Source organism: Carettochelys insculpta, chromosome 10, assembly GCF_033958435.1.
Source record: "Carettochelys insculpta isolate YL-2023 chromosome 10, ASM3395843v1, whole genome shotgun sequence".
NCBI lineage: Eukaryota > Metazoa > Chordata > Testudines > Carettochelyidae > Carettochelys > Carettochelys insculpta.
In genome coordinates, this window is record NC_134146.1 from 12098308 (window position 1) to 12122792 (window position 24485).

At 45.9% G+C, this 24485-nt stretch overlaps 1 protein-coding gene across 4 annotated transcripts in view; it reads right to left on the reverse strand.

Moving 5' to 3' along the window:
• Positions 1 to 24485, reverse strand: part of PIK3CB (phosphatidylinositol-4,5-bisphosphate 3-kinase catalytic subunit beta) — a 189254-nt gene that overhangs the window by 82016 nt on the left and 82753 nt on the right. For all 4 annotated transcript variants that reach the window (XM_075004356.1, XM_075004357.1, XM_075004359.1 and 1 more), the window contains exons 2-5: positions 22876 to 23059; positions 13635 to 13860; positions 8646 to 8869; positions 44 to 223 (exon numbers count right to left, since the gene is read on the reverse strand). In XM_075004356.1, the coding sequence (XP_074860457.1) occupies positions 44 to 223; positions 8646 to 8869; positions 13635 to 13860; positions 22876 to 23028 (783 nt within the window). In that variant the 5' untranslated portion in view covers positions 23029 to 23059. The remainder of the gene's footprint in view (positions 1 to 43; positions 224 to 8645; positions 8870 to 13634; positions 13861 to 22875; positions 23060 to 24485) is intronic.

The window sequence follows — 24485 nt, forward strand, 5'->3', positions numbered from 1 at the left end:
CTCACATTTGTCTTAAGTTTATAATTCAAAAAAATCCAAATACCTGAAATTGAATTAATGGTTGGTCACCAAAAATATATTCCAGTCTTCCACTAATTTGCAACACATAGTCATAAGGATCAACTTCATCTTCCTTTCCATGGATAGTCAAACGTTTTCGGATTGCCAATTCATTTAGCTGGATAGGATTTATGTTAGGAGATACTTGAAAACTAAATACATCCTAATAAAATAAAGAGAGAGGCTATTTAACATTCAACTTTTCATATAAATGCATTAAAAGGAAAAATATCGAGTTTCATGGCATGCTGGACATACAGTGAGTTTGCTGAAGCACACAAGCGAGTCAGTAGCCCAAACTACTTTGGTGCTTTTGAGAATTTTGCTCAGTACATTTCAGGTGGAGTGGATATTTGTTGTATTAATAAATATTGAGAAAGGATCCATCACATCTGGGTTCATACTCTGATACAAAGCTCATGTATAAAGGTTCAACCAGGTCAGGGCACACAAGAAGGGACAGAATTTCAGTGCAGCCTCACCAGCATTTTAATGCAGCAGTGGGGTCACAGCAAGAGCATGGTGAGAGCACTCCCAGCACTCTAGGTCAACTGCCTCTTCAAAGGGAGTAGCTAACTATGTGGAGAGAGGGGCTCTCAGTATTGTAGCCCAGTTTACAGTTATCCTTACAGCGCTGTAATTTGTTGTGTTCTGAGGGTGTTTCTTCCACACTTACGAGCCAGAAAGTTGCAGAGCAATAAAATGGATGTGTAGTCTTAGCCTAAATCTTAATCCTGCAGAAATCATGCACAGTCTTAATGGAACTCGTCAACTGGGGACCCAGCAATAAAACATGAAACTGACTCTGCATTAGGTCAGGAGTCTCCTCATGAAGTCAGTTTCATGGTTATGGACTAAACACAAGATATAACGGTGTGGAGGGGGGAGGAAGCAAAAGAGACGCAAAGACCTTTAAAGACATTTGATAGGATTTGTGCTCTTCAACCATGTACAAACTCACTAATTATTGGCCAATATCAGATTGGACTATAAGTAAGATTGTGCACAAACCAGGCAAGCAATTAAAAATGTATTGTTGTATCATGGTAATAGAATTATATTAAAAGTTATGCTTTTTTACTGGAGGGGTTGAAAGAGAGAAAGAGACACCTGCTATTATGTACAGAATGCTGGAAGAACCTGATTTTCAATTTCTGACTTCAGAGATTATCTCCAGATGGTATGTAAGTCTTTGTACCTAAATTAGTTTCTCTGGTGGTACCAGAGATACAAAGAATGGTGAAATTAAAGAGTTTCAAAAACAAATATATTTCTTCCAAGAAAACTTCTCTGCACTTCCTTCTCAGCATATGTTATACAGAAGTTGATCTGTAATGACTGGCACAATTTTCATCTGAAATATTCTAGAACATGGATGTCCAACCTTTTGGCTTGCCTGGGCCGCATTGAGTGAAGAGGAATTGTCTTGGGCCGCATATAAAATATATAATATAGTTAATGTATATAAATCACATAATAATGTTAAAAGTTTACGATCTTGTGGGGCCGCATGCAGCCCGCGGGCTGGACACCACCTGCTCTAGAAAGATGTAGTCATTCTTAAAGCAATTCAGAAATGTAAAGTGTGGTCTAGCTTGCATTCTTTTATCTTGGGTCTTAGTTCTATACAGTCTTCTTGGTACAAATCCAAGCCTCTCAAACAGAAAAGTCAAACATATTAAACTGAGTGAAAATAAATGTAATGTTTTCTCAATTTCAGAATGGTACGATCCACATCAGCCTCCCTTCCTACAGCTGTTGCCGGACCCCACACGCCTCTTTTTGCCTCCTCACCATAATTAATGTGAGGGAGCCAGGAAGTGAAGCACAGGTTACTGACCCTGTGCAGTAACTAAGGTTCTTCGAGATGCACCCCTGTGGGTGCTCCACTCTGCATGTCAGTGCATCCTGGCACTGGTGCTTAGAGATTCTTCCATAGCTGTGGTTTCCCGCACCGTGCATGAGCAGCAGCACCTCCTCGTGCTATCTGGCACGCACATGGCGCAGACCCCTCCATTCCTTCTCTACCTAACAAACAGAGCAGGATGCTCCAAAGCAGGAGAAGGAAGGAGGGAAGTGGAGCACTCACAGGGACACACATCTTGAAGAACTATCATTACTGCATAATGAGAGTAACTTCCTCCTCTTCAAGTAGTGTCCCCATGGATGCTCCACTCTGGGTGACTATAAAGCAGTAGTCACACAATGGAGCTGGGTTTCAAAATGAGTAACGACTACAGTTGACAGAACTGCTTGACCCACTTGAATGGAGAAAGCAATCAAAGAGCACAGTGTTGTGCAACAGTATTGCTGGAAGACCATGTCCAGACCTTGCATATGTCTGTAAGGGATACATTCTTGAGAAAGGTGGTGGTGGTGGAAGATACAACCCTGGTGGAATGGGTGGTGACAGCACCTGGAAGGTCTTTCCAGTGAAGAGCATAACAGGCATGAATACAGGTGGAAATCTACTTGAACAGCCATTGAGGCAAAAGGGGACGGCCCTTGGATTGCTCCACAAAGGAGAGGAAGAGCCTAGGAGACTTGCACTAAGACTTCATGCGATCGACATAGAAGGCCAATGCCCAACAAACATTCAGAGTGTGCCACTCTGCATGCAAGGGATCTAAGCCAGCTTCAGGAAGAATGCATTAAGTGGATAGATTTGTTGATGTGAAATGAAGAGGGAACCTTACGAAGGAACTTAGGATGAGAGCAAAGAGTACTCTATCCTTTGTAAACACTGTATAAGGAGGCTCATCCATCAGAGTGGCACACCCTCTTGGCCAACACAATTGTGACTAAAAACAAGAACTTAATTGACATATGGAGGCAGGAACACAATCGCCAGGAGTTCAAAGGTTGGCTTCATGAGACAATTGAGTATACGGTTAAGATCCCAGATGGGGACCAGTGGATGTACTGACAGAAAAGTGTTTTGCACACCAGTCAAAAAATGTTTGATGACAAGATGAGCGAGGAAGGAGATCCCACCCTCCGCCCAGTGCAATGCCTCCAATGCCGTGGAACGCACACGCATGATACTAATGGCTAGGTCTGACTCATGCAGGTGCAGCAGGTAGTCAAGGAGGACAGGAAAGGGTGAGGTGAGAGGACGCACAGGGCCATTAGTGCCCAAACACTAAGAGAACCATGGCCTCTTATTGAGGTACGACTTGCAGGTGGACTCCTATCTGCTGTTAATGAGAACCCTTTTTACCCCCTCAGAGCATGCAATTTCAACATCTTGGAACCATGAAGGAGCCACACATGGAGGTGCACCCAGAGTGGATGAGGGTGAAGGATGCAGCTGAAGTCCTTAGACAGAAAATTGCAGCAAGGAGGGAAGAGATATGGAGTTGCCACTGGCAAGCTGGTATAGGTAAGGATACCAAGTTTTTCTGGGCTACACTGGGGCTATCAGGATGAAGCAAGCCTGATCCAGTCTGACCTTGACCAGAAGCTTGTGACTCAAGGAAAGGGGAAGAAACACATAAGGAAGGGGTGCATACACCATTTGATGGAGAAATCAGCTCCGAGGGAGTGCCTCTACAGACCCACTCTGGAGCAGTACTGATGGCACTTTGTTGATAGGGTTGCAAACAAGTTTATGGACAGCTGGCCCCAAAGCTGGAACACATGGCTGAGGGCCACCATGCTGATTTCCCACGCACTGTGACTGCTGAATGAGCAACTGAGGGCATCCATGGTCATGTTTGGTACCCTGGGGAGATGTGGCCACTGGAGTGATGTGGTGCTTAAGGCATCAAGTCCACAGTTTTATGGCTTCTGAGCAAAGGGGTGGGGACTGAACCCCACTCTGACGGTTGATATAATAAATCCATGTGTTGGTGTCTGTGAGGGTGTTGACAGTTCTGAGCACGCAGAAATGTAGGCAAGCATAGTGGACCACCCTGAGCTCCAGCAGATTTACATGGAGCACTTGCTCAGTAAAGGACCACTTGCCCTGGACCATAAGGGAACCCAAATGGGCCCCCCATTCCATAAAGCACACATCTGTAGTAAAGGTGACAGAAGGTGGCAGTTGGTGGAACAGTACCCCAGGAAGAACATTGTCCTGACATGTCCACCACTGAAGGGAGGCAAGAACACACAGCAGGACAGCCATTGATTTGCACAATGGGTCCTTGGCTGGGGCATAGCACGTGGTCAGCAAGGACTGGAGGCCCTGCATATGCACTCTCGCCAGCTTGACCACATACATGATGGCAGCCATGTGACCCAGAAGCTTGAGGCACACATGCACCATGACAGTGGGAAATAATTGCACTTCCAGGATAAAAACAAAAAGCAGTCAAGTAGCACTTTAAAGACTAGCAAAATAGTTTATTAGGTGAGCTTTTGTGGGACAGACCCACTTCTTCAGACCATAGCCAGACCAGAACAGACTCAATATTTAAGACACAGAGAACCAAAAACAGTAAGCAAGGAGGACAAATCAGAAAAAGATAATCAAGGTGAGCAAATCAGAGAGTGGAGGGGTGGGGGGAAAGATCAAGAATTAGATTGAGTCAAGTATGCAGACGAGCCCCGATAGTGACTCAGAAAGTTCCCATCACGATTTAAATCATGTGTTAATGTTCTGGATTTGAATATAAATGTCAGTTCGTCCACTTCTCTTTCTAAAACGGAGGGATAATTTCTCTTCAGTATCACACATACCTTGAAGTCATTGACAGAATGCCCCATTCCATTAAAATGTTGACTAACTGGTTTGTAGATCTGGAGTGTTTTGATGTCTCTTTTGTGCCCGTTGACCCTTTGTCTAAGGGAGTTAGAAGTCTGTCCAATATACAAAGCATCTGGGCATTGTTGGCACATGATGGCATATATGATGTTAGTAGAGGAGCATGAGAAAGTGCCCGTGATTCTGTGAGTAACCTGGTTAGGTCCAGTGATGGTATTTCCAGAGAAGATATGTGGACAAAGCTGGCAGTGGGCTTTGTTGCAGGGAAAGGTTCCAGGACTGGTGTTCCTGGGGTATAGACTGTGGCTGTTAGTAAGGATCCTCATGAGGTTGGAAGGTTGTCTGTAGGAGAGAACAGGCATGTCACCCAGGGCCTTCTGGAGTGTAGCATCCTGATTAAGAATAGGTTGTAGGTCTTTAATAATTCATTGCAGTGGTGTGAGTTGGGGGCTGTAGGTGATGACCAGTGGTGTTCTGTTCTTGGCTTTTTTGGGCTGATCTTCGAGTAGCTGGTTTCTGGGTATGCGTCTGGCCCTGTCGATTTGTTTTTTTACTTCTCCTGGTGCGTAATTCAGGTTTATGAATATTGGTAAAGTTCTTGTAGTTTTTGGTCTCTGTCAGTTGGATCAGAGCAAATGCAATTATACCTAAGAGCTTGACTGTCAACAATGGATCTAGTCACGTGTGCAGGATGGAAACTAGAAACTAGATTTGTCCTCCTTGTTTACTGTTTTTGGTTCTGTGTGTCTTAAATATTGAGTCTGTTCTGGTCTGAAGAAGTGGGTCTGTCCCACGAAAGCTCACCTAATAAACTATTTTGCTAGTCTATAAAGTGCTACTTGACTGCTTTTTGTTTTGATAGTGTATAGACTAGCACGGCTTACTCTCTGTTACTGCCAGGATAAGGTCTTGCAGGACCCAGAATCTTTGAACAGGAAGAGTGGCCCTGGCAGTGATAGTGTTAATGTGGGCCCTGATAAACAAAGATTGCATGGGTCAAAACATGGACTTCTCAGTTTGTGTGTGAGCAGAGGCTGAGCAGGAGGTCTCTGGTGACCTCTACCATGTGAAGGGCCTCCAGAAACAAGGTCCCTTTTATGAGACAATCCCAGATATGGGAAGATAATTAACTTTTGGTGTTGTAGGGGGGCAGCAACAACTGCCAGTCTTGGAGGAGAACACCCTGGGCACAATTGATAACCCAAATGGGAGGACCTGGTATTAATAGTAGTGGGACCCCACTGTAAAGTGAAGGAAGCACCTGTGCACCTGCTGGATTGTGATGTGGAAACAGGCATGCTGCAGGTCAAGAGCCAAGAGCCAGTCTTCTTTGTCTAGCGCTGGGATAATGGTTGTGAGAGTTACCATCTTGAAACGTTGATAGAATATGTATTTGTTGAGCCTCCAGAGATCAAGGATGGGCCTTCACTTCCTGTTCTTTTGCTGGGTTAGGAAGTATGTGGAGTAGAATCCTGAAACCCTGATGGGACCGGCTTGATGGCACCCAGGAGGCAGCAGTGATGATCCTTTTCCTCAAGTAGATTTTAATGATAAGGGTCCCTGAAGAGTGACAAACTAAGACGACGGGTAGGGGGGTAAAGGTAAACAGGGTGGAATACCCCTGGGACGCTAGTTCCTGAACCCAATTGTCTGAAGTAATGGTGGCTCACCTATAGAAAAAATGGGCAGAGGCAGTGGTGGAATGGAGGGCAACCAGACTGTGAAATGGCTGGAGCAGGAAGATTTCCCAAGCTCTCTACCAAACCCTCAAACTGCTGCTTGGGCTGCTGAGGGTAGGATGCCATGAACTGCTGGTGTTGCTGCCTATGAGGTTTGTGCCATTGGGGCCTATGCCACTGACTGTACTCATAGTACTGCAGCTGCTACTGGAACTGTTCCCATGGCCTCTGGTAAGGAGATTACCAAGCCTATTTGAACTGGGGGTGGGGGGAGACATATATATCCACAATGTGTGCAGTGGCATACATGAGTCCTTCATGGAATGCGGGACCTCATCATTTTTTTCCAGCAAATAGGTGTCTGTTGAACATTAGGTCCTCCACCTTCTGTTGAAGGTCTCTGGAAACCCCCAAGGGGTGGAGCCACAAAGTGCGTCTCATGACCACAGTGGAGGGTGTGACCCTAACTGCTGTGTCCACCACGTCCATGGCAGACTGGAGCGCTGTACAGGTGATGGCGTACCCTTCACGTATGACATTTATGAAGGCCAGGAATTGCTGATCTGGTAAGGAGGGAACCAACTCTTGCACTTTAGAATAACCAAGGTGGTCAGAGTTGCCTGGCTAGCATGGCTTTGTAGTTTGCCACCTACAGGAGCAATGTGCCAGATAAATACACTTCGCATCCCATGATGTCCCACTTTTTGCTCACCTTATCCTGAGGAGTGGAACAAAAGGACTTGGACTTATTATGGGCAGCATTAACCACCAGCGAGTTTGGTTGTTGATGGGTGAATAGAAACTCCACATCCTTGGAGGCTACGAAATACCTCTTAATCGGCCCTGTTGTTGGTGGGAGGAATGGATGCTGACATCTGTCAGAGATGTTTGCGGGGTCCATTATTGTGCTGCCTGTGGATGAAGCAATTCTGCAGGAGGTAAAAGGACTACAGGGTACAAAGAAGCCTGCTGCTTGACCTACACCTCCTGAATGTCCTTCTCTTGAAGCCGGTGGTGTCAGAGCAGAATACTGGTGGCTCAGCTCTGAGAACACCCGCTTGAGCAGTGCTATCTTAAATGGTGCCAAGGACCTAATGGTAGCCTTTTCAACTGGCATCGCCCATGAGGATGGTGCAAGAGGCCAAGAATACACCAGGAAAAGACCTGCCTTGGCGGTTGGGGTGCCGACTGAGATAGAGCAATGTGCAGAGTCCATATGCTTGAAACCCAGCAAGCCCAGCATGGTAATGATGCACTAACTAATTCTAACACTAAGCCTAACTAAAACTTTTTTGTTTTTGTTTTCAGACTTTAACAGGAGAGAACTCGAATAAGGGAAGAATATACACTAACTTACTCTTTTGTCTTTCAGTGAGAGAGAGAGAGCGAGAGAGAGAGAGAGAGAGAGAGTGTGAAGCTCCATGGGCAGCCGAGGACAGCAGAGAAGAAACTGAAAGGCCTGCATCACGCACACGCCAGATAGCACAATGAGGTGCTACTGCACATGCGTGGGAAACCACACTATTGAAGAATCACTGAGCACTGGTGCAACAACACACTGACACCCAGAATGGAGCGCTCACGGGGATGCTACTCAAAGAAGAAGCAGTCTTCCCCCACAATTGCTGATGCTGTTCTACAGATTCTTATTTGGGAAGTATCTTTACATGTATTTAAAAATGTAAGACAGGAGGGTTCTCTGTAAGTCAAGGAGTCAGTCTGATGAATACCAACATTTGTTTGTGTATTCTAAGCAGCTAAATTTGGGGATAATTACAAAATGATCTTGAGATAACCCTTTTTGTAATTCTTCAGTTTGCTCTCTCTGGTTGAAAGGAGGTCCCATTATCCATTTTCTACTTTTGAGAATAGGGGGTTCTTTTGAAGACAGTTTTTCCCCCCAAAGGAACCCCATTCTACATGACTGTTTTTGCTTTTGAAAGAGCCTCTTCCAGAAACACAATTGCATAAACATGACAGCACTTTATTTGCATTTTATCTCCCTCATTTGCATTCCTCCTCCCAAAGAGGAATGTAGTTCAGTTTTTCCACATATTTGACGGGGAACCATTCTTCTATCCCTTTGTGACCCATCGTGAAGAGCAGAGTGTTCATCTCACATGAAAGGCAAATGAAGCATAGTTCACAAATGAATGGTGATCCCAAATCAAAAAGTAAAAGGCATCTAGTAACTCTACCTGGCACTTATCAAAATGAATGGCCACTACAAGATTTCCACCATAGAGTTTATCTTGAAAGTTTTCGGGGATTGAGGGCTCTTGTTCTGGTGGATAAGTGTGCTTTAGCCAATCAACCCAAGATAGGCCCACAAGCGACAGGAGTTTTTCTTCACTGATTCGCCGCATTTTACTACGGAATTCTTTCAGTTCAGGATCCTGTAAGGCATCGAACTCATGAAGGCCTAAAAAGATTCAAACAAGGCAGTATTTAATTACATAAATACTATATTAAACTACTGCCATCCACTCATCCTCAAACTTGAGTTAACTGAGTTATGGTTGCTTCTTTTTTTAAAAAAGAAAACCACTAAAGACAAAGGAAATCACCAATTAAGACTAAATGATCATGCCATTAACATCAGTTCACATGGATTTCCACGTAAAATTTTCTTTACTTCCAAAACTACACAGAAAATTCTGTTCTTCTCTCGAGTTCCTTTGTACCAGACCTGGAATTCAATCAGTAATACAAAGAAGAACTTTAGTCCTGCTCTAAGAGAAGATTGCAATGCAAAGTTAGCCATTGAGTCATACCACAACCTAGCACATTGTACAAGATATTTAATATTTTCCATGGAATGTGTCACAAAAGTGATGCATAAAATTGGGAAGAAAATACACCCATTATATAACAAAGTGGTTAAAACACTGTCTTGTGTTCCTCTTCACACTGTAACATTTTAACTTAACATTAAATTTTTTCAAGCCGAATAAGTATAGTATTACTAATTCTCTTAACTAATTAATCACACCTTCTAGCTAGAGGCAAATGAGTTGCAGGGCAACATCCTGGCAAGAAACCCTACTTTCTAGGTAGGCCACCTAAAAAAGGAGAGTTTCTTGCCAGAGTACGGTCCCTGGATCTTGCCTGGGGACACCACTGTTTTCAAACAGGATTTAGATAAGTAACTTCGAAGAGATATTCTGAATGCAAAATTCTAGAAAATAGGAGAGCTTGGCCTTTTCTGCCTTAGTAATCATATAGATAATTAATAATCCCAACACAGTCCTCCCCTTGAAGTCAAATTGAAACCATAGTGCTTTTTAAAAAACACACAAAGTTGGCTGCTTTTATATATGCTATAATGAGGTTCCAAACTTGGGTCGATGGGTCCCATGCTTAATGATGGGTTATATGCTCGCTTCAGGGGTTTGCTGTGACCCTCAACGTAGCCATTCTCTCTCTCAAGAGGCAAGAGTCACAGCTTACCAAATCACTTCCATCTTATGCTAGCAACAGGAGCTGGCGAGAGAACTCCCAGTCTCTTTTGCCCCCGGGGCTAAGTAAGAACAGTTTAGCCTTCTGTCCTAAAAGGGGTCTTGCCCCCACCCACCCCCAGTCAGGAATTGTCTCTGTATATGAAGCAAGGAGGAGGCTGGGGGGAACCTAGGCCCACCCACTATTCCGGGTACAAGCCTAGGCACCCTTGTGACAGCAGCTGTTAGTAGCTTTCCCTTCTCTACCAGAGCTGCTGTTACACTTCCCTGGGCTGCTTCCCTTTGGTTCTTCTCTCCTCCTGTCAGCGGAGAGTGAACTGGCTATTTGGATTGAGCATCCCAGAGTTTTTAATTAAGTTTGGAGAGCAGAAAAGTTAATGCAGTTTGGGGTAAGGACTCAGTTCAACAGCTGTAACCAAAGTCTCTCTCCACTGCACTGCTAGAGAATAGAGTAGCCCTCTTCCCTGACCCCAAAAAGATAGCCATGAAGACTGGACAAGCCTAAGCCACTTACCTCCCTGCTCCCTTCCATCCTTCAAGACAGCAGATGGTAGGTAAAACAGTGGGCTACACATATTTTGCCAACATCAAGCAGGAACATTTTGCAAGCCACTAGTTCTCCATCCCACAAGTAATTAGGAGGTAGAGGATAGCAAGAAGGTTTGGGTTGCTTACCAGAAGCCAATGGCCGTGTCTACACGTGCCCCAAACTTCGAAATGGCCACGCAAATGGCCATTTCGAAGTTTACTAATGAAGCGCTGAAATACATATTCAGCGCTTCATTAGCATGCGGGTGGCAGCGGCACTTTGAAATTGATGCGGCTTGCCGCCACGCGGCTCGTCCAGATGGGGCTCCTTTTCGAAAGGACCCCACCTACTTCGAAGTCCCCTTATTCCCATCAGCTCATGGGAATAAGGGGACTTCGAAGTAGGCGGGGTCCTTTCGAAAAGGAGCCCCGTCTGGATGAGCCGCGCGGCGGCAAGCTGCATCAATTTCGAAGTGCCACGGCCACCCACATGCTAATGAAGCGCTGAATATGCATTTCAGCGCTTCATTAGTAAACTTCGAAATGGCCATTTGCGTGGCCATTTCGAAGTTTGGGGCACGTGTAGACATGGCCAATGGTGTGGCAAACAGACGTTTACCCTACCACATTGCTTATGATTTTTAATTAGTACTAATCTGACACTTCAGCCAAAACCAAAAAGATTAAAAATGTTCACAAACCAAATCCACTTGTGGGACAACAAGAAGTCCTGTAGCACCTAATAGACTAATAGATATTTTGGAGCATAAGCTTTCCTGGACAAAGACCCGCTTTCTCAGGTGCATGACAAATCCTCCTGTGTAGCTTTGCTAAACCTATGCAAACCAAAAGCAGAAAAATCTCCATTTTACTTCTTCAATGCACCAGTTTGAAAAATATTCTTGAAATTCCTCTAAAGCACTTTTTGAGAACCAAATTTTAAAACTTACAAGTTCATACTGGAATGCATCATTTTCCAAATACAAAACTAGGAGCCCAAGGCTAGCTCTATACTTAAACATCTTGCAGTTAAAAAACTGACATAACTAAAGAATTTTTCAGAATACTATCTCTCGAGCATTTAAATGGGCTGCATCAGTTATGGCCCCATTGTTTGTTTGAACAAACAAACAGACAGTTTGCTGCCGATACCAAAACAAAACTTGCAGCCTGTATGAAAGAGCTAACAATTCTCCATTGTCTTGCTGTGCAACATAACGATCTCATTAGTCCCTATTTGTCTTCATTTGTATCTGCAAGTGAATAATTTGACAATGTATTTAAAGATGAAAATCATGTATTAAAAAGGGCAAAAGCAGATCATTCAGAGAAGCAATGGTAAGCTTCTACAAAATAGCTTAACAGCTTTTCATTATATGCTGAAAGAGGTCTACAGTGCAGCAATTAAGAAACCATGAATTATACCAAGCTTGCTGACTCAAAAAGTCATCAACTATGCAAAACAAGAATAGGTTTCTACCCTCTTACACACATTATGATCCTTACTGTAATACTCTTCCCTGTAGAATACTGATCACTAATTATACTCGGTCATTAATTTAATAATACTTGTCCTTCTGCTTTTGGTTTGCATAGCGTCACATACTGATGTATGACAGACTGAAGTCAAAATAAGAATCTTTCAGGAGAATTTTAAATTAAGGACCCAACCCAACAGGCTCCAAAAAGAATTTTATCCAGCATTATCAATCAGGTTTTGAGAGAGAAAGAAGGATATAACAACTAAACAGGCCTTTAAAAATCTTCTGGACAGATGTTAATGTGATATGGAAGTTCTGGGCTAACAGTTTCAAGCAGGCTACTCTCTGGCAAGGTGGGTCACAAGGAAAATAAAAACAACCCTCACACACATAAACTTAGGGTATAGGGGGTCAGGGGAATATTTGTCTCTCACTCTTCTTTGGAAGTAGCTCATGGGATTCCAATTTATGTCTCTCATGATCCATGTATAAAAATGGACAGACTTCCCCCCTAGCCCAAAGCTTTCTGGCTGGCTGAGGCAGCAATAGTTCAAATTTAATCCTTTCCTACTATACCTGAACAGCAAAAGCCACCACCAATACCCTTAGAAACTTCATGCCAGTTCCTTTCTAACTGAACTTAGATGCAACCTATAACTAATTATCAGCTGTGTAATCGCTGTTAATTTTGTCTCCTTGCAGGAAACTTCTTGCCTTAACAGCAGGAAAGCAAGGACTGGCTAAGGCTGAAATAGCCACAGTTGGAGGAGCATGAAATGTGCAGGCAGGGAGGTCTGTGCTAAGCTTCTTCTGTCTCAGAAGACAAACATTTTTGAACTAAGGAATTCTGCTAAGACTCGTGCTAGGAGTGTAGGCCAAAGAGGAGAAACTGTTAAAGATCATATCTTCAGAAAATTGATCTAAATGGCTGTAAATGTCACCCCTTTACCATCCTTAAATCAGAAGTGACTTGGATAAAATGCCCTACTGCTTGTTCGAAATGTAATTTAACAAAAATTAATGAAAATCCATTTCATGACTGTTGCACTTTTCAGATGGTTCCAGCTACTTAAACTTTATTCTTTTGCATTATGACTTCACCAGATGTGTGATAATTGCTCAGAGATACACTATTATTGGTATTTTTTTAAAAAATTACATAATTCTATTAATTTTTGTTTTTAAAATTACCTCAGTGAAAATTTCTGGTATTACAGGCCGAACCTCTCTAGTCTGGAACAATCCCATCCAGCAACATCCATAATCTGGTGTGATTTTAGTTAGCTGGACAGCCATTTATTAGAGATGTGGCCAAGTTTCCTATGGTCCCATAAAGTTTGTTTACAGCCACTAGTCCTGGCTCTGCATGTTCTGTGCTGTTATTTCACTGTAATTTGCCCCTACATGTCTTCTAAGAGCCCTGTAAGTAGTGGAAATGTTGGTAATGCTGCTAAACAATACTGACCTCCTGTAGTCCAGCAAATTCTCTCATATGGCATCGGTCAGGTCCCAAGGGCACTGAACCAGAGAGGTTCAACTGTAGTGGCATAATGGTGTTTAGAATTTTTTTAAGTTGCATGCATTATCTGCTTTGATTGGGAAGTTCTAGAAGAGAAGGACTGAGGTTGAGCTATCCTGGCCTTTGTGAAATTAAGGAATATGAAATAAAATTCTCCCTCCCTTTTCAAATAAAAACAAAAACAGAAAAAATTGAAATTACCTTTTCCTATAAGAACACCTATTTTGGAATCCAATTTTTCCCCTGGGTCACAGTTCCTTGTCACAAGTTTGAGGACAGGAAGAAAGGGTCTAACATCACACAGCCTTCGTGTTTCATCCTCTAGCTCCTCACGTACAGCCGTCTGGTTCACACAGGAGAACATGTAAGAGTCTATCTCCATAAGGAGATGAAAAAGAGGATACCTGTGTGCCTGCTTCCATAGTAGCTGCAAATAAGAAATATACAGACATCTATTAAGGTACCATAAGCAACACCAAGGGTTGGTTGGTTGATTGTTTTTCCCCCAGCATCTTCGGACAGCTGACATTCTTCTCAGGCTTTGTCATTTGAATAAAATCCCTTCAATTTCAAGATCAAGACATTGTGAGTAACTCAGATACTACACTGATAGGGCCACATAAGTAGCACAGATAGGCAAAGGGTACAGCTACTCTACAGATAAATGTGATTATATTATATTTGATTATATAATCCTGGGTTTTATAAATTTGATTTCGAGTATCCTCACTTCCCCACAAAGTCCACACAAAGTCAAGTTAGTGCTGTCATGCTGAATGGCCAAACAAATATCGACTGTTGCAGCAGTGCATTGTGGGATCCTATCCCACAGTTCCCTCAGCCCCTCATTCTGCACCCTCCCACCAGGCCCTGCTACACCCCCACCGCTGGCAGCGCTCACCCTGCTGCCTGGTTCTCAGGTCCTGAGTGGCAGGGAGTTGGGAAAAAGACAGTTACCTGTTCTGTAACTGGTGTTCTTCGAGATGTGTTGCTCATGTCCATTGCAAGTTGGGTGTGCGCTGGTGCATGCCCAGTTGCTGGAAGCTTTTTGCCCTATCCAGTAGGCCTACGGTTGGTGCAGTGCCCCCTGGAGTGGCGCACATATATGCGCTGCCTGCCCCGCCCCCCCCGTCCCAGTTCCTTCTTGCCCGCTACTCTGACAGTGGGGAAGGCGGGAGGGTTTTGGAATGGACATGAGCAACACATCTCAAAACACACCAGTTATGGAACAGGTAACTGTCTTTTGAGCGATTGCTCACGTGCATTCCAATTTGGGTGAATGCAAGCCAGTGCTTAGGAGAAAGGGTTGGAGCCCTGGACAGAGTGTAGGACAGCCCTACCTACTGCAGCATCTTCCCGTGCGTGCTGCGTTAATGCATCATGTGCTGAGAATGTGTGAGTGGAGGACCAAGTTGCCACCCTGCAGATACCTGGATAGGGACCCTGGCCAAGTACTCTGTAGAAGATGCCTGTGCTCTGGTAGAGTGCACTCTGATCGAGGGGTGGGGGGGACCCCCTCCTGTTCGTAGCACTCCCTGATACTGGCCACTATCCAGGAGGAGATCTGCTAAGAGGAGACTGGGAGCCCCTTCATCATATCTGCCACTGCAAGAAACAACTGTTGAGACTTTTGGAAGGGTTTGGTCCTGTCCATACAGAAGGCCAGCGCCTGCCGAACATCCAAGGTATGCAAGCTCTGCTCCCTAGGGGAGGCATGAGGCTTTGGATAGAACACTGGTAGGGTGATGTCATGGTTAACGCAAAAGGGGGAGACTACCTTCAGCAAGAATACCACGTGGGGTCTCAGCCTGACCTTATCCTTGTGGAACATTGTATAAAGTGGGCCCACTATCAGGGCCCTGAGTTCTGACACCCTCCTGGCCAAGGTAATGGCCACCAAGAACACCGTGTTGTAACTGAGGAATAAAAGGGAGCAGGTAGTCAGGGGTTCAAGGGTCGGGGGGGGGGGGGCGCCTTAAGTTTAGACAATACCAAATTCAGGTCCCACACCGGCAGGGGGGCAGAACTGCGGTTTAACCATTTCCATTCCCTTCATGAACCTTTCCACCACAGGGTTCGAGAAGACAGATGACATCCCAGGTGAAAAGCAGAAATGACTGCTAAATGCACTTTGAGAGAGGGTAGTGACAGCCCTTCCTGGCTCAAGGACAGCAAGTAGTCTAGAATACTTGGTATTGGGGCTTGCCCTGGGGATAGTCCCCTCTGGGCTGCCGAAACAGCAAACCTTTTCCATTTGGCTACATATGCTGCCTTTGTGGAGGGCTTCCTGCTGTTTAACAATACTTCCCCGACAGGTTCGGAACAGGAAAGCTCGACCACTCTCAGCCATGGCGCTTCCACATTGCGAGATATAGTGCCCAGAGATTGGGGTGCTGCAGTCTCCTCTCCTCTTGTGTGAGCAGGTCTGGGCGTGATGGAAGTGCCATTGGGTAGCAGACAGACATATCCAGGAGGGTTGAGTACCAGTGTTGTCGAGCCCAAGCTGGAGCCACCAGGATGATTGATGCTCGGTCTGACTGAATTTTGAGTAGCGTTCGGTGGATGAGTGGTACCAGAGGCAAGGCACACAGCAAAAGGCCTGTGAATACTGAAGGCATCCGCCCAAGAGCCTGGGCTTCAGTTTTGGTATGAGCAGAATGTCTGGCACTTTGTGTTGAGATGTGTGGTGAAGAGGTGACGTCCCCACTTCTGGAAAATTAAATTCAGTATTTCCGTGTTTAATGACCACTCGTGGTCCATGAAGGACCTGCTGAGACACTCCACTAGGGAGTTGCGAGCCCCTGGTAGGTAGAACGCTTTCAGGAGAAGCTGGTGCTGGATGTAGAAGTCCCAGAGCACCAGGGCCTCGAGATACGGGGGGGTGGGGAGCACATGCGCCCCCTTGTTTGCATCTTTGTGGTGTTGTCCGTGCTGACTGTGACACACCACCCCCTTAGGTCACTCTGAAACACCTCGCATGCCAGCCAAACAGCTTTGAGCTCCTGCACGTTTATGTGGAGCTGAGTGTCATTCTTGCTCCATAGGGCCTGGGTCTGGCAGTCCCCCAAGTGTGCTCCCCAGCCCAAGTCTGAGGCAACTATGACAAGGGAGGAGAGGGAGGTTTGAGGGGGATTGAAGGGCACTCCCATGCATACCGACCGAGCATCCAACCACCCGTGTAGTTCCACTAGCACGCATGGGGGGAACTGTCACTAACTTGTCTATATTGTCCTTGACAGGCCTGTATACCGAAGCAAGCCACAGCTGGAAGGGGCACATTGGCAAACTGGCATGCTAGACTACGAACATGCATGCCACCACGTGACCCAGAAGCCTGAGGCATCCCCTGGCCATTGTGGTTGGGAACCTGATTAGTTTGAGGATGCAAGACATGATGGCTTGAACCCTACTCTGTGGCAGGAAGGCCCTGACTTGCCCTGCATCCAGTCGGCACCCATGAATTCCATGACCTGCGTTGGGGCTAGCACTGACTTCAACTTGCTTTCTGTGAGGCCTAGTTTGTTGAACGTCTGTCATATCAGCTGCACATGTCGCTCTACTTGGTGCTGCGATCGACCCTGGATCAGCCAGTTTTTCAGGTAGGGAAAGAGGTGCACCCTGTCTGTGCAGGAAGGCTGCCACTGTTGACATACATTTGGTGAAGACCCTCGGGGCCGAGGAAAGGCCAAACGGAAGGACTGTGAACTGATAATGGTCCTTCCCTAACACAAATCGGAGGAACCTCCCATGAGGTGGACAGATTGCTGCGGGGAAATACACATCCTGTAAGTCAAGAGCAGCAAACCAGTCCCCTCGTTCCAGCATCAGAGTAATTAGGCCCAGGGATATCATACGAAAGCTTCTCTCTCTCACAAATCTGTTTAGGTTTTGCAGGTCCAGGAGTGGTCGCAATCCCCCTTTTGCTTTTGGGATTAGGAAATAATGGGAATAAAAGCCCTGCCCCCGGAAGTTTCATGGGACTTCCTCTATAGCCCCCTTTTGTAGGAGGGACCTTACCTCCTGCCTGAGCAATGTCTTATGAGAGGGGTCCCTGAAAAAAGAGAGAGGTAGGAAGGGTGGGAAGAGGGGGTAAGAAGAAAACTGGATAGCATATCCCTTTTCTACCACATGGAGGACCCACTGGTCTGATGTTATGTTGCACCATGCATGGTAGAAAGGGAACAGGCGGGATGAAAATAAAAGTTGAGCTGGAACTGAGGAGGCGGCCTGTGTGTTGCTCCCGACCGTCTCATCAAATCTGTTGTTTAGACTCTGGAGGGGGTTTTGATGACTCTGGCCCTGGGTCTCTTGGCCCTGACATCTCCTATTGGACAGGCCCCTTCTGCTACTGTCCTGATCTTGTTGTGGGAATTGCCTGAACTGGGGTCTTGGGGTAAAGCATCTTCTCTGGGTCACTGGTGTGTGTAGCCCAAGCGAACGTAGGTGGCCCTTGAGTCCTTCATACTGTGAAGTCTCTTTTCTGTTTTTTCAGAAAACAGGGAGGGCCCGTAGAAGGGAAGGTGTTGTATAGATTGTTGCACCTCGCAGGGGAGCCCCGAGACTGGCAGCCATGCCCCACTTTGCATGAATATACCAGATACCACGAGCCTGGTGGCTGCATCTGCTGCATCTAGCGCGGCCTGCAGCACTGCCCTGGATAGGAGTCTCTGCTCCTCCTCCATAGCATTAAACTCAGTCTTGCTCTCTGGTGGGACCAGTTCCACAAAGCGACCCATGGAGCAGGCCATATTGTATGCATATTTGCTAAGCAGGGCCTGCTTGTTAGCTATCCTTAACTGACGGCCACCTGTAGAATAAACTTTCCTATCATACAGGTCCAGTTGTTTGACCTCTGTATTTAGGGGAAGGGCCCTGAAATCCCTGTATGTCCCTGTTATTGGTCGCATCTACCACTAGGGAGTCAGGAGGAGGGTGGGCAAACAGGTGGTCATTACCCTAGGCTGGAACAAAGTACTGGCGCTCATTCTTCCTGGCCGTGGGCAGGGCTGAGGTCGGGGTCTGCCACACTGTCTTTGCCGTGTTGGCAATCGTCTTAATAATGGGCAGTGCTACCCTAGTAGGTCCAGATGCTGACAAAAGGTCTGTGACCGGGTCCGTTTCATCCCTGACCTCCTCCACCTGTACTCCCAGGCTCTGTGCCACCCCTCTGAGTAACTACTGGTACACCCTTCCACTCTTCATTACAGGGGATGCTGAGGACCCAGCAAATGCCTCGTCTGGGAAAGACAAGGACGACAGCCCCGCGCCCTCTGGGATTCCCAGCTGAGGGGGTTCAATCTCTTCTATTTGAGTCCCCGGCACCATGGTCTGTGGTGCCGTGCTTAGCATTTGGGATAGGCCGCGCCATTGCATTGTCTGCTGTGGTGCCATCAAAGTAGGATAGCTCAGCACCTGGAATGGCACCGGGCCTGCTAGTGCAGACACCAACGGCACCATAGGTCCTGGTGCCTGCAGGGACGGTGCCCACATCTGGGTCGGTGCTGAAGGATCTATGGGCACCTCCTGCACCGTCAGCTCCTGAGCCTGCTTTTGTGGAGATTCCCCTAGCAATGCAGACGGTGCTGATCTTCGCACCTGGGGAGTGCTGGATGCCCTAGTAGGGAGTCCTACTGCTTGGCCCTGTGCCTTGTGGATTGCCCACAGGGTCCAAAACAGCCACTGCGGGGCACCTGCCAAACCCCCACTGCAGGGCACCGGGGCTGGTGCTGATGTCCACTGTGCCAGGATGACCATGTACTCCTGCTCCGAGCTGAGCTGGAGTAAAGAGTCCAATTCCGATGCCAACTCTGACGCTGATGGCCATGGCAGTGCCAAGGGGCTCATGGCACCTGCCGGTTCCTGTGTGCCTTGCACCATGTGATATGGGGCACCAAAGGAGGTAACTGTCTGCGAGGGTCGAATTGGCATCAGGAACTGTGCTGGTGACCCTACAGACTGCTCTGGCACCTGTGTCTGATGTGGTGATGAGGACTTCTTGCACGGTATCAGCACCGGCATTGTTATTTGTAAGAGACCCTGTGCGGCGCTGAAGCCTCCAGAGTTGAGAGCAGCCTTGGAGAGCGCAGGCTCCTGCCTCACACTGGAGTCGATGGCTGCACTTCGTGACCCCAGTCACGGTGCGATCTGGTGGACTCCTCAGAGGCTTGTCACCTTTTTCCCTCCCCTCATGGGATCAACCTCGGTCTCGCCTCTTTTTCTTGCAAGGCACTAGGGATTGGCTCCTATGATGCTGAAGAGCGCTAGGTGCCAAGTCCTGCTCTCGGGGCCGGGAGCTCTTTGACGGCACCAACAGTGCCGGAGCACTCTATGCCGATGATGCACCGCTCTGAGCTCCCACAGGGGAAATGTCCGGATGCAAAGCTGCCTCCATCAGCAATACCTTTAGTTGTTGAGCCCTGTCTTTCAACATTCTAGGCGTGAAGTCCTTACATATAGAACAGCGCTCCTGGAGGTGAGCCTCACTAACGCAGCTCAGACAAGTCTCATGCAGGTCACTCTTGGGCACTCGTTTGCTGCATTTTGAGCAGGTTTTGAAACTGAAGTGCAGAGAGGAGTTAGAGAACTGCTTCAGCTCACTAACTGTTAAAGTAGGACTATTTACAAGTAAAAGACAACTATCTAAACCATTTACATTGTTTAGGCTGACTATCAACTAATTTACAAGTAAAGGCTCCCAACGATACACAAGAAGTTGAGAAAGAGCTCCAGCAACCAATAGCATGGTGCAAAGGAAATGAGCCAGGGCGGGGGGGGGGGGTGGTGCATACATGGGCCACTATATGGGCGCCACTCCAGGGGGCGCCGAACCAACCCGAGGGCTACTGGCTAGGGCAAAAAGCTTCTGGCAACTACGCATACACCAGCGCACACCCAACTTGGAAGGCACATGAGCAATCACTCGAACAAGAACTGACCATTTATTCCTCTTTTCATTTAACTATTCAATTACTGACACTATCGCATTTACTCTAAAATACAAGAGAATAATTGCACATGAAAGTATTGCACAATGCACAGAATGCCTCATTTTGTAAAGACAAAAATATTAAGCCACCACAGTGCCAATGTACTTCTCATAATCAGCTTTCTAGAAATTAAAATTCCACTGCTCTCCAGGGCTGTGGCCACAACTACCCTGCCTTTTGGAGGGGGAATGTTAATGAGGCAGTTCATTCTGGCACGAATATGTAGTGCCTCATTAGCATAATGGCAGCTGCATGAGATTCGAAAGTGTCACTCTCGGAACGCACACTGCCTGTGCAGACAGGGGCCTTTCGAAAGAACCCCGATTTCAAAATCCTCTTCTTCCTAAAATCAAATATTCATGTCTGCACCTCATTAGCATCTTCCAAACTGCCTCATTAACATGCCCCTCTAAAAGGGTGGGGTAGCATGGCCACAGCCCTGGTAAACAGGAAGCAGGTAACTGGCAGCCTGGCAATTTGAATTGATTTTCTTTTTGATTAGCCTGGTGATAGTATCTAGCCATGGAAGAGAGCCCCATTATGGAGACATCAGGGGAGCCAGGATCTCATTTCAGCTGGCAGGCTAGCCCCTGCCCCACCACACCTCATGGATGCTTGGCTGATGGGACCAGACAGCAGCATAGCAGATAACATGTCCTGCCCTGCACAGGGTGAAGGCTTCTGCACTTCACTTTTTCCAGGGTTCACCAAGCACAGGAGGCTGACACACACACCCTCCCCAGCGGCAAATATTTCCAGGGGATTTCACTCTCTTTACACTGATGCCCCTAATAAAGCACTTCCAAGAAGCCTCCAAAAGTTACTACTACTGTCAAACATAACAGAACCCAGGGACCTTATGTGAAAAGGACACTGTCAAATGGAAATACTGTATGCAGCACTGTTGTACTCATGTTGGTCCCAGGACAGTAGAGATTGAGGCAGTTATTTTTCATTGGACCATCTTTCTGTGGGTTAAAGAGAAGCTATTGAGCTTATCCAATGAAAGGTATTGCCCTTACCCCCCTTGTCTACATGCAAATATTGCCAAATTTTAAAAAGAGTTAAAATCAGACATTACACCAGACTGAGTTCTTCAGAAAAGCTGAGATTTTACAATCATATTTATCTATATATGAAATAGCTCTCTCTCTTGTTTCTGGATCACACACAAATAGCAAGCTGAGTCACTAAGGAAAAAACTGAATATGGGTATGAAATGCTGCTGGATCCTGAAACAGTTTCTTTAATCTTAAATATAGCTTTGAACAGTTAAAAATCAGAGTATTTAAAATTTGCAGCACCCCTTCACAAAAGTTATATTAACAATACACACTCCTTCCTTAAACACCTACACACACCTAAAGTCACCATTCAATTTTCAAAGGCCACTGCAAAACATGTTCACATTATAAATCCAGCTCAGAATTTCTATACTGTACGTCCCATGTGCACCTCAACATATATACAGAATGAAAAATAAATTTTGTTGGCTAACTAAAAGTATTTTGATATTGATAGTCAAAGCCTAGTATATGCCACAGTAAACTAGAATGAAAATCTGTACGAGGCTTCAGGAAACAAATTCTGTTCTCAACCACCACAGTGGATGATCTTGAGTTATTCCATTGAAATCTAAGACGCACAAAAGCACAAAGGAAGTAGATAGGCCCCATGCTTCTATAGCAGACTGGAAATCTTACAAGCTTCATGTAAAATTTAAACCCCCCTCTATTTTGAATTAAATATTAAAAAAAATATTACTCACTAAAAACAACCAGCAGTAAAACAGTTCATGCTGAAATTTAAAGCGTCTTCACTAGGTTTCAGAGGTAATGGGAGAAGTTCTTACTTCTTGGAGCTACTATTTCATACTGTCTACAATCTAAGTCAGATATTGTTTCAGCTTACATTTTACAATAATCCCCAAAGATACGCGAGGGTTGCCTGGGGTGGGGTAGGGCTGTAGGGGAGGGCGGGGGGTAGAACTGAGCCAGGTCTGTGGGGGTTGGAGCTGGGGCACACGGCGGTGGCTGGAGGCCCAACCCCACCCCCTTGGCAGCACACAGGGAAGGGCTGGCTGCTGCCAGCTCTGTTCCCCTTTGTCACTGGGATTTCCTCCCCCACACATACCTCAGCAGCTGCCTAGGGCTGGAGCTTCTGGGTCCCCCTCCACTCCCACTAACATGAGGTAGACACGTTCGACATGAGTGTATCTCGAAGGTTTACTGTATACGTATGAATCGGGGGTCAGCTGCGTAAGAGCTGGGTCACGTACTCTGGATTCGCATACTCTGAGACCTTACTGTATTCACTTTCTAAAGTTATAGCTGAGCTCCACACAGACAGGAACAAGATTATCAGAAGACTTATATAACATTGTAGACGCAAAGAACTTCTCCATAAAATGTGTGATAGAGTTTATTTAAAATAGCAAGCTAAGAACTGGAATGTACCTGTTTAATATGGGAGATGGTGGCATCTCGAGGGACATCCAGGTTGATGTAGGTTCCAGTGGGGAGCAGAAAGTCCACAGAGATTAAGCCATCAGCTCCTACCTGTGAATCCACTGCCCAGATGTCAAGGATGTCTGTCATGGCAGGAGGCATTATGGAATCTAAGTATCATAACGACATGGCCCTAGGAGGGGAAAAAATTCAATAAAATTCAGCATTTCACAGTCAAGATATATTTTGAATTCTTCTGAGGTTTTGTATGGGTCTGTTTGCAAGACTGGGGCCTGAGAAGTCTGATACTGTAAATATATGCAGGTGATAACATCTGTTAGGCAGGTACTCCTACTGAGCTCAGAAGGACTACAAAAGTGAGTAAAGGTGCACGAGAGGGGTTTTAGGATCAGGTTGAAATTACCAACTATGATTAATTATATATATACCCACTTTTCCATGAACTTATACCTACCAACCTCTGTTTAAAGAAATGGCCGAAAACGTGTATAGACTAGAAATTGTTAGGATACCAAATGAACAGGAAAATAGACCAATCAAATCTGTTTCAGTAATATATGGCAGAATGTACATTTTGTTCTACTGAATTATATTATCAGGAATTATAAACGTTTACATGTGTATGGAATGCGCCAGCAGAAGCTCAATATTGCTGAAGGATTTGGGGAATGTGTCCTTTAAGAGATGATTTGCATGAAAATACAAAAGGTGTGCATATGTAACACCTTGTAAACAAAGCCTGATGGGTAGTAGGTGAAGAAGCCATGAACTTTTGTCTATTGTAAACAACATGTTGTAAAGTCACAATTTATGCTATTACCCAGTGTAACAATTGGGGAGTCTCACCAATGCTTGAAGTTGTTGTGGGGGTCATCAGCGCTGTGCACGATATAGATTGCACAGGACTCCCCTACATCTGAGCATTGTGAGATTGAATGAGGGGAGAAACGGGCTGAACCAGGTGGCTGGGAGCCTTTTGGCCCTACAATTGTAAGACTGGTTTGACTAGTTCTCCCCCTCACTATTCAAAGATGGATCTAAAGCTAGGGTCTATAGTTATTTTGCGAGAATCCACCTTAGTAGATGCTGTAGCTAGGCCCAGATCTGAAGCCATTATGAGCTGGAGTCACAGTGTTTTGCTTACAGCAAAACCCACAATACAGTGCAAAAGCAGTTAGTGCAGCATAGCAGACAGGAGCGACCAGCAGGCAGCCAGTGGGGCAGCTGGCAGGAGCAAGCAGGACACCGGACCAGCACAAAGATGGCATTGCCTCAGACTCAATGAGGGAATGTATCAGGGTCTGCATGGACTGGACAAAGCTGTAAGTGGGGCATTTGAAGGCGGGTATGGAGAAAGTTTGGGTATGTGAATGGGACCCTTGCAGTAATGGACTGGTGCGCCTGAGAGGCAAAGGACACTGCTCAATTCACTTGAGCTGGCACAGTTACTTGAGGGTTGGTTATGAACTCTGGGCGTGGTATTTTCCCCAGCCAGTACCATGTGACTTCTCTGCCTTATTAATTAAAAGTTTATTTTCTACATTCAGACTCTGTGCTTGTCAGTGGGGAAGCATTGTCTAAGGCCTACGGGGTGGGGT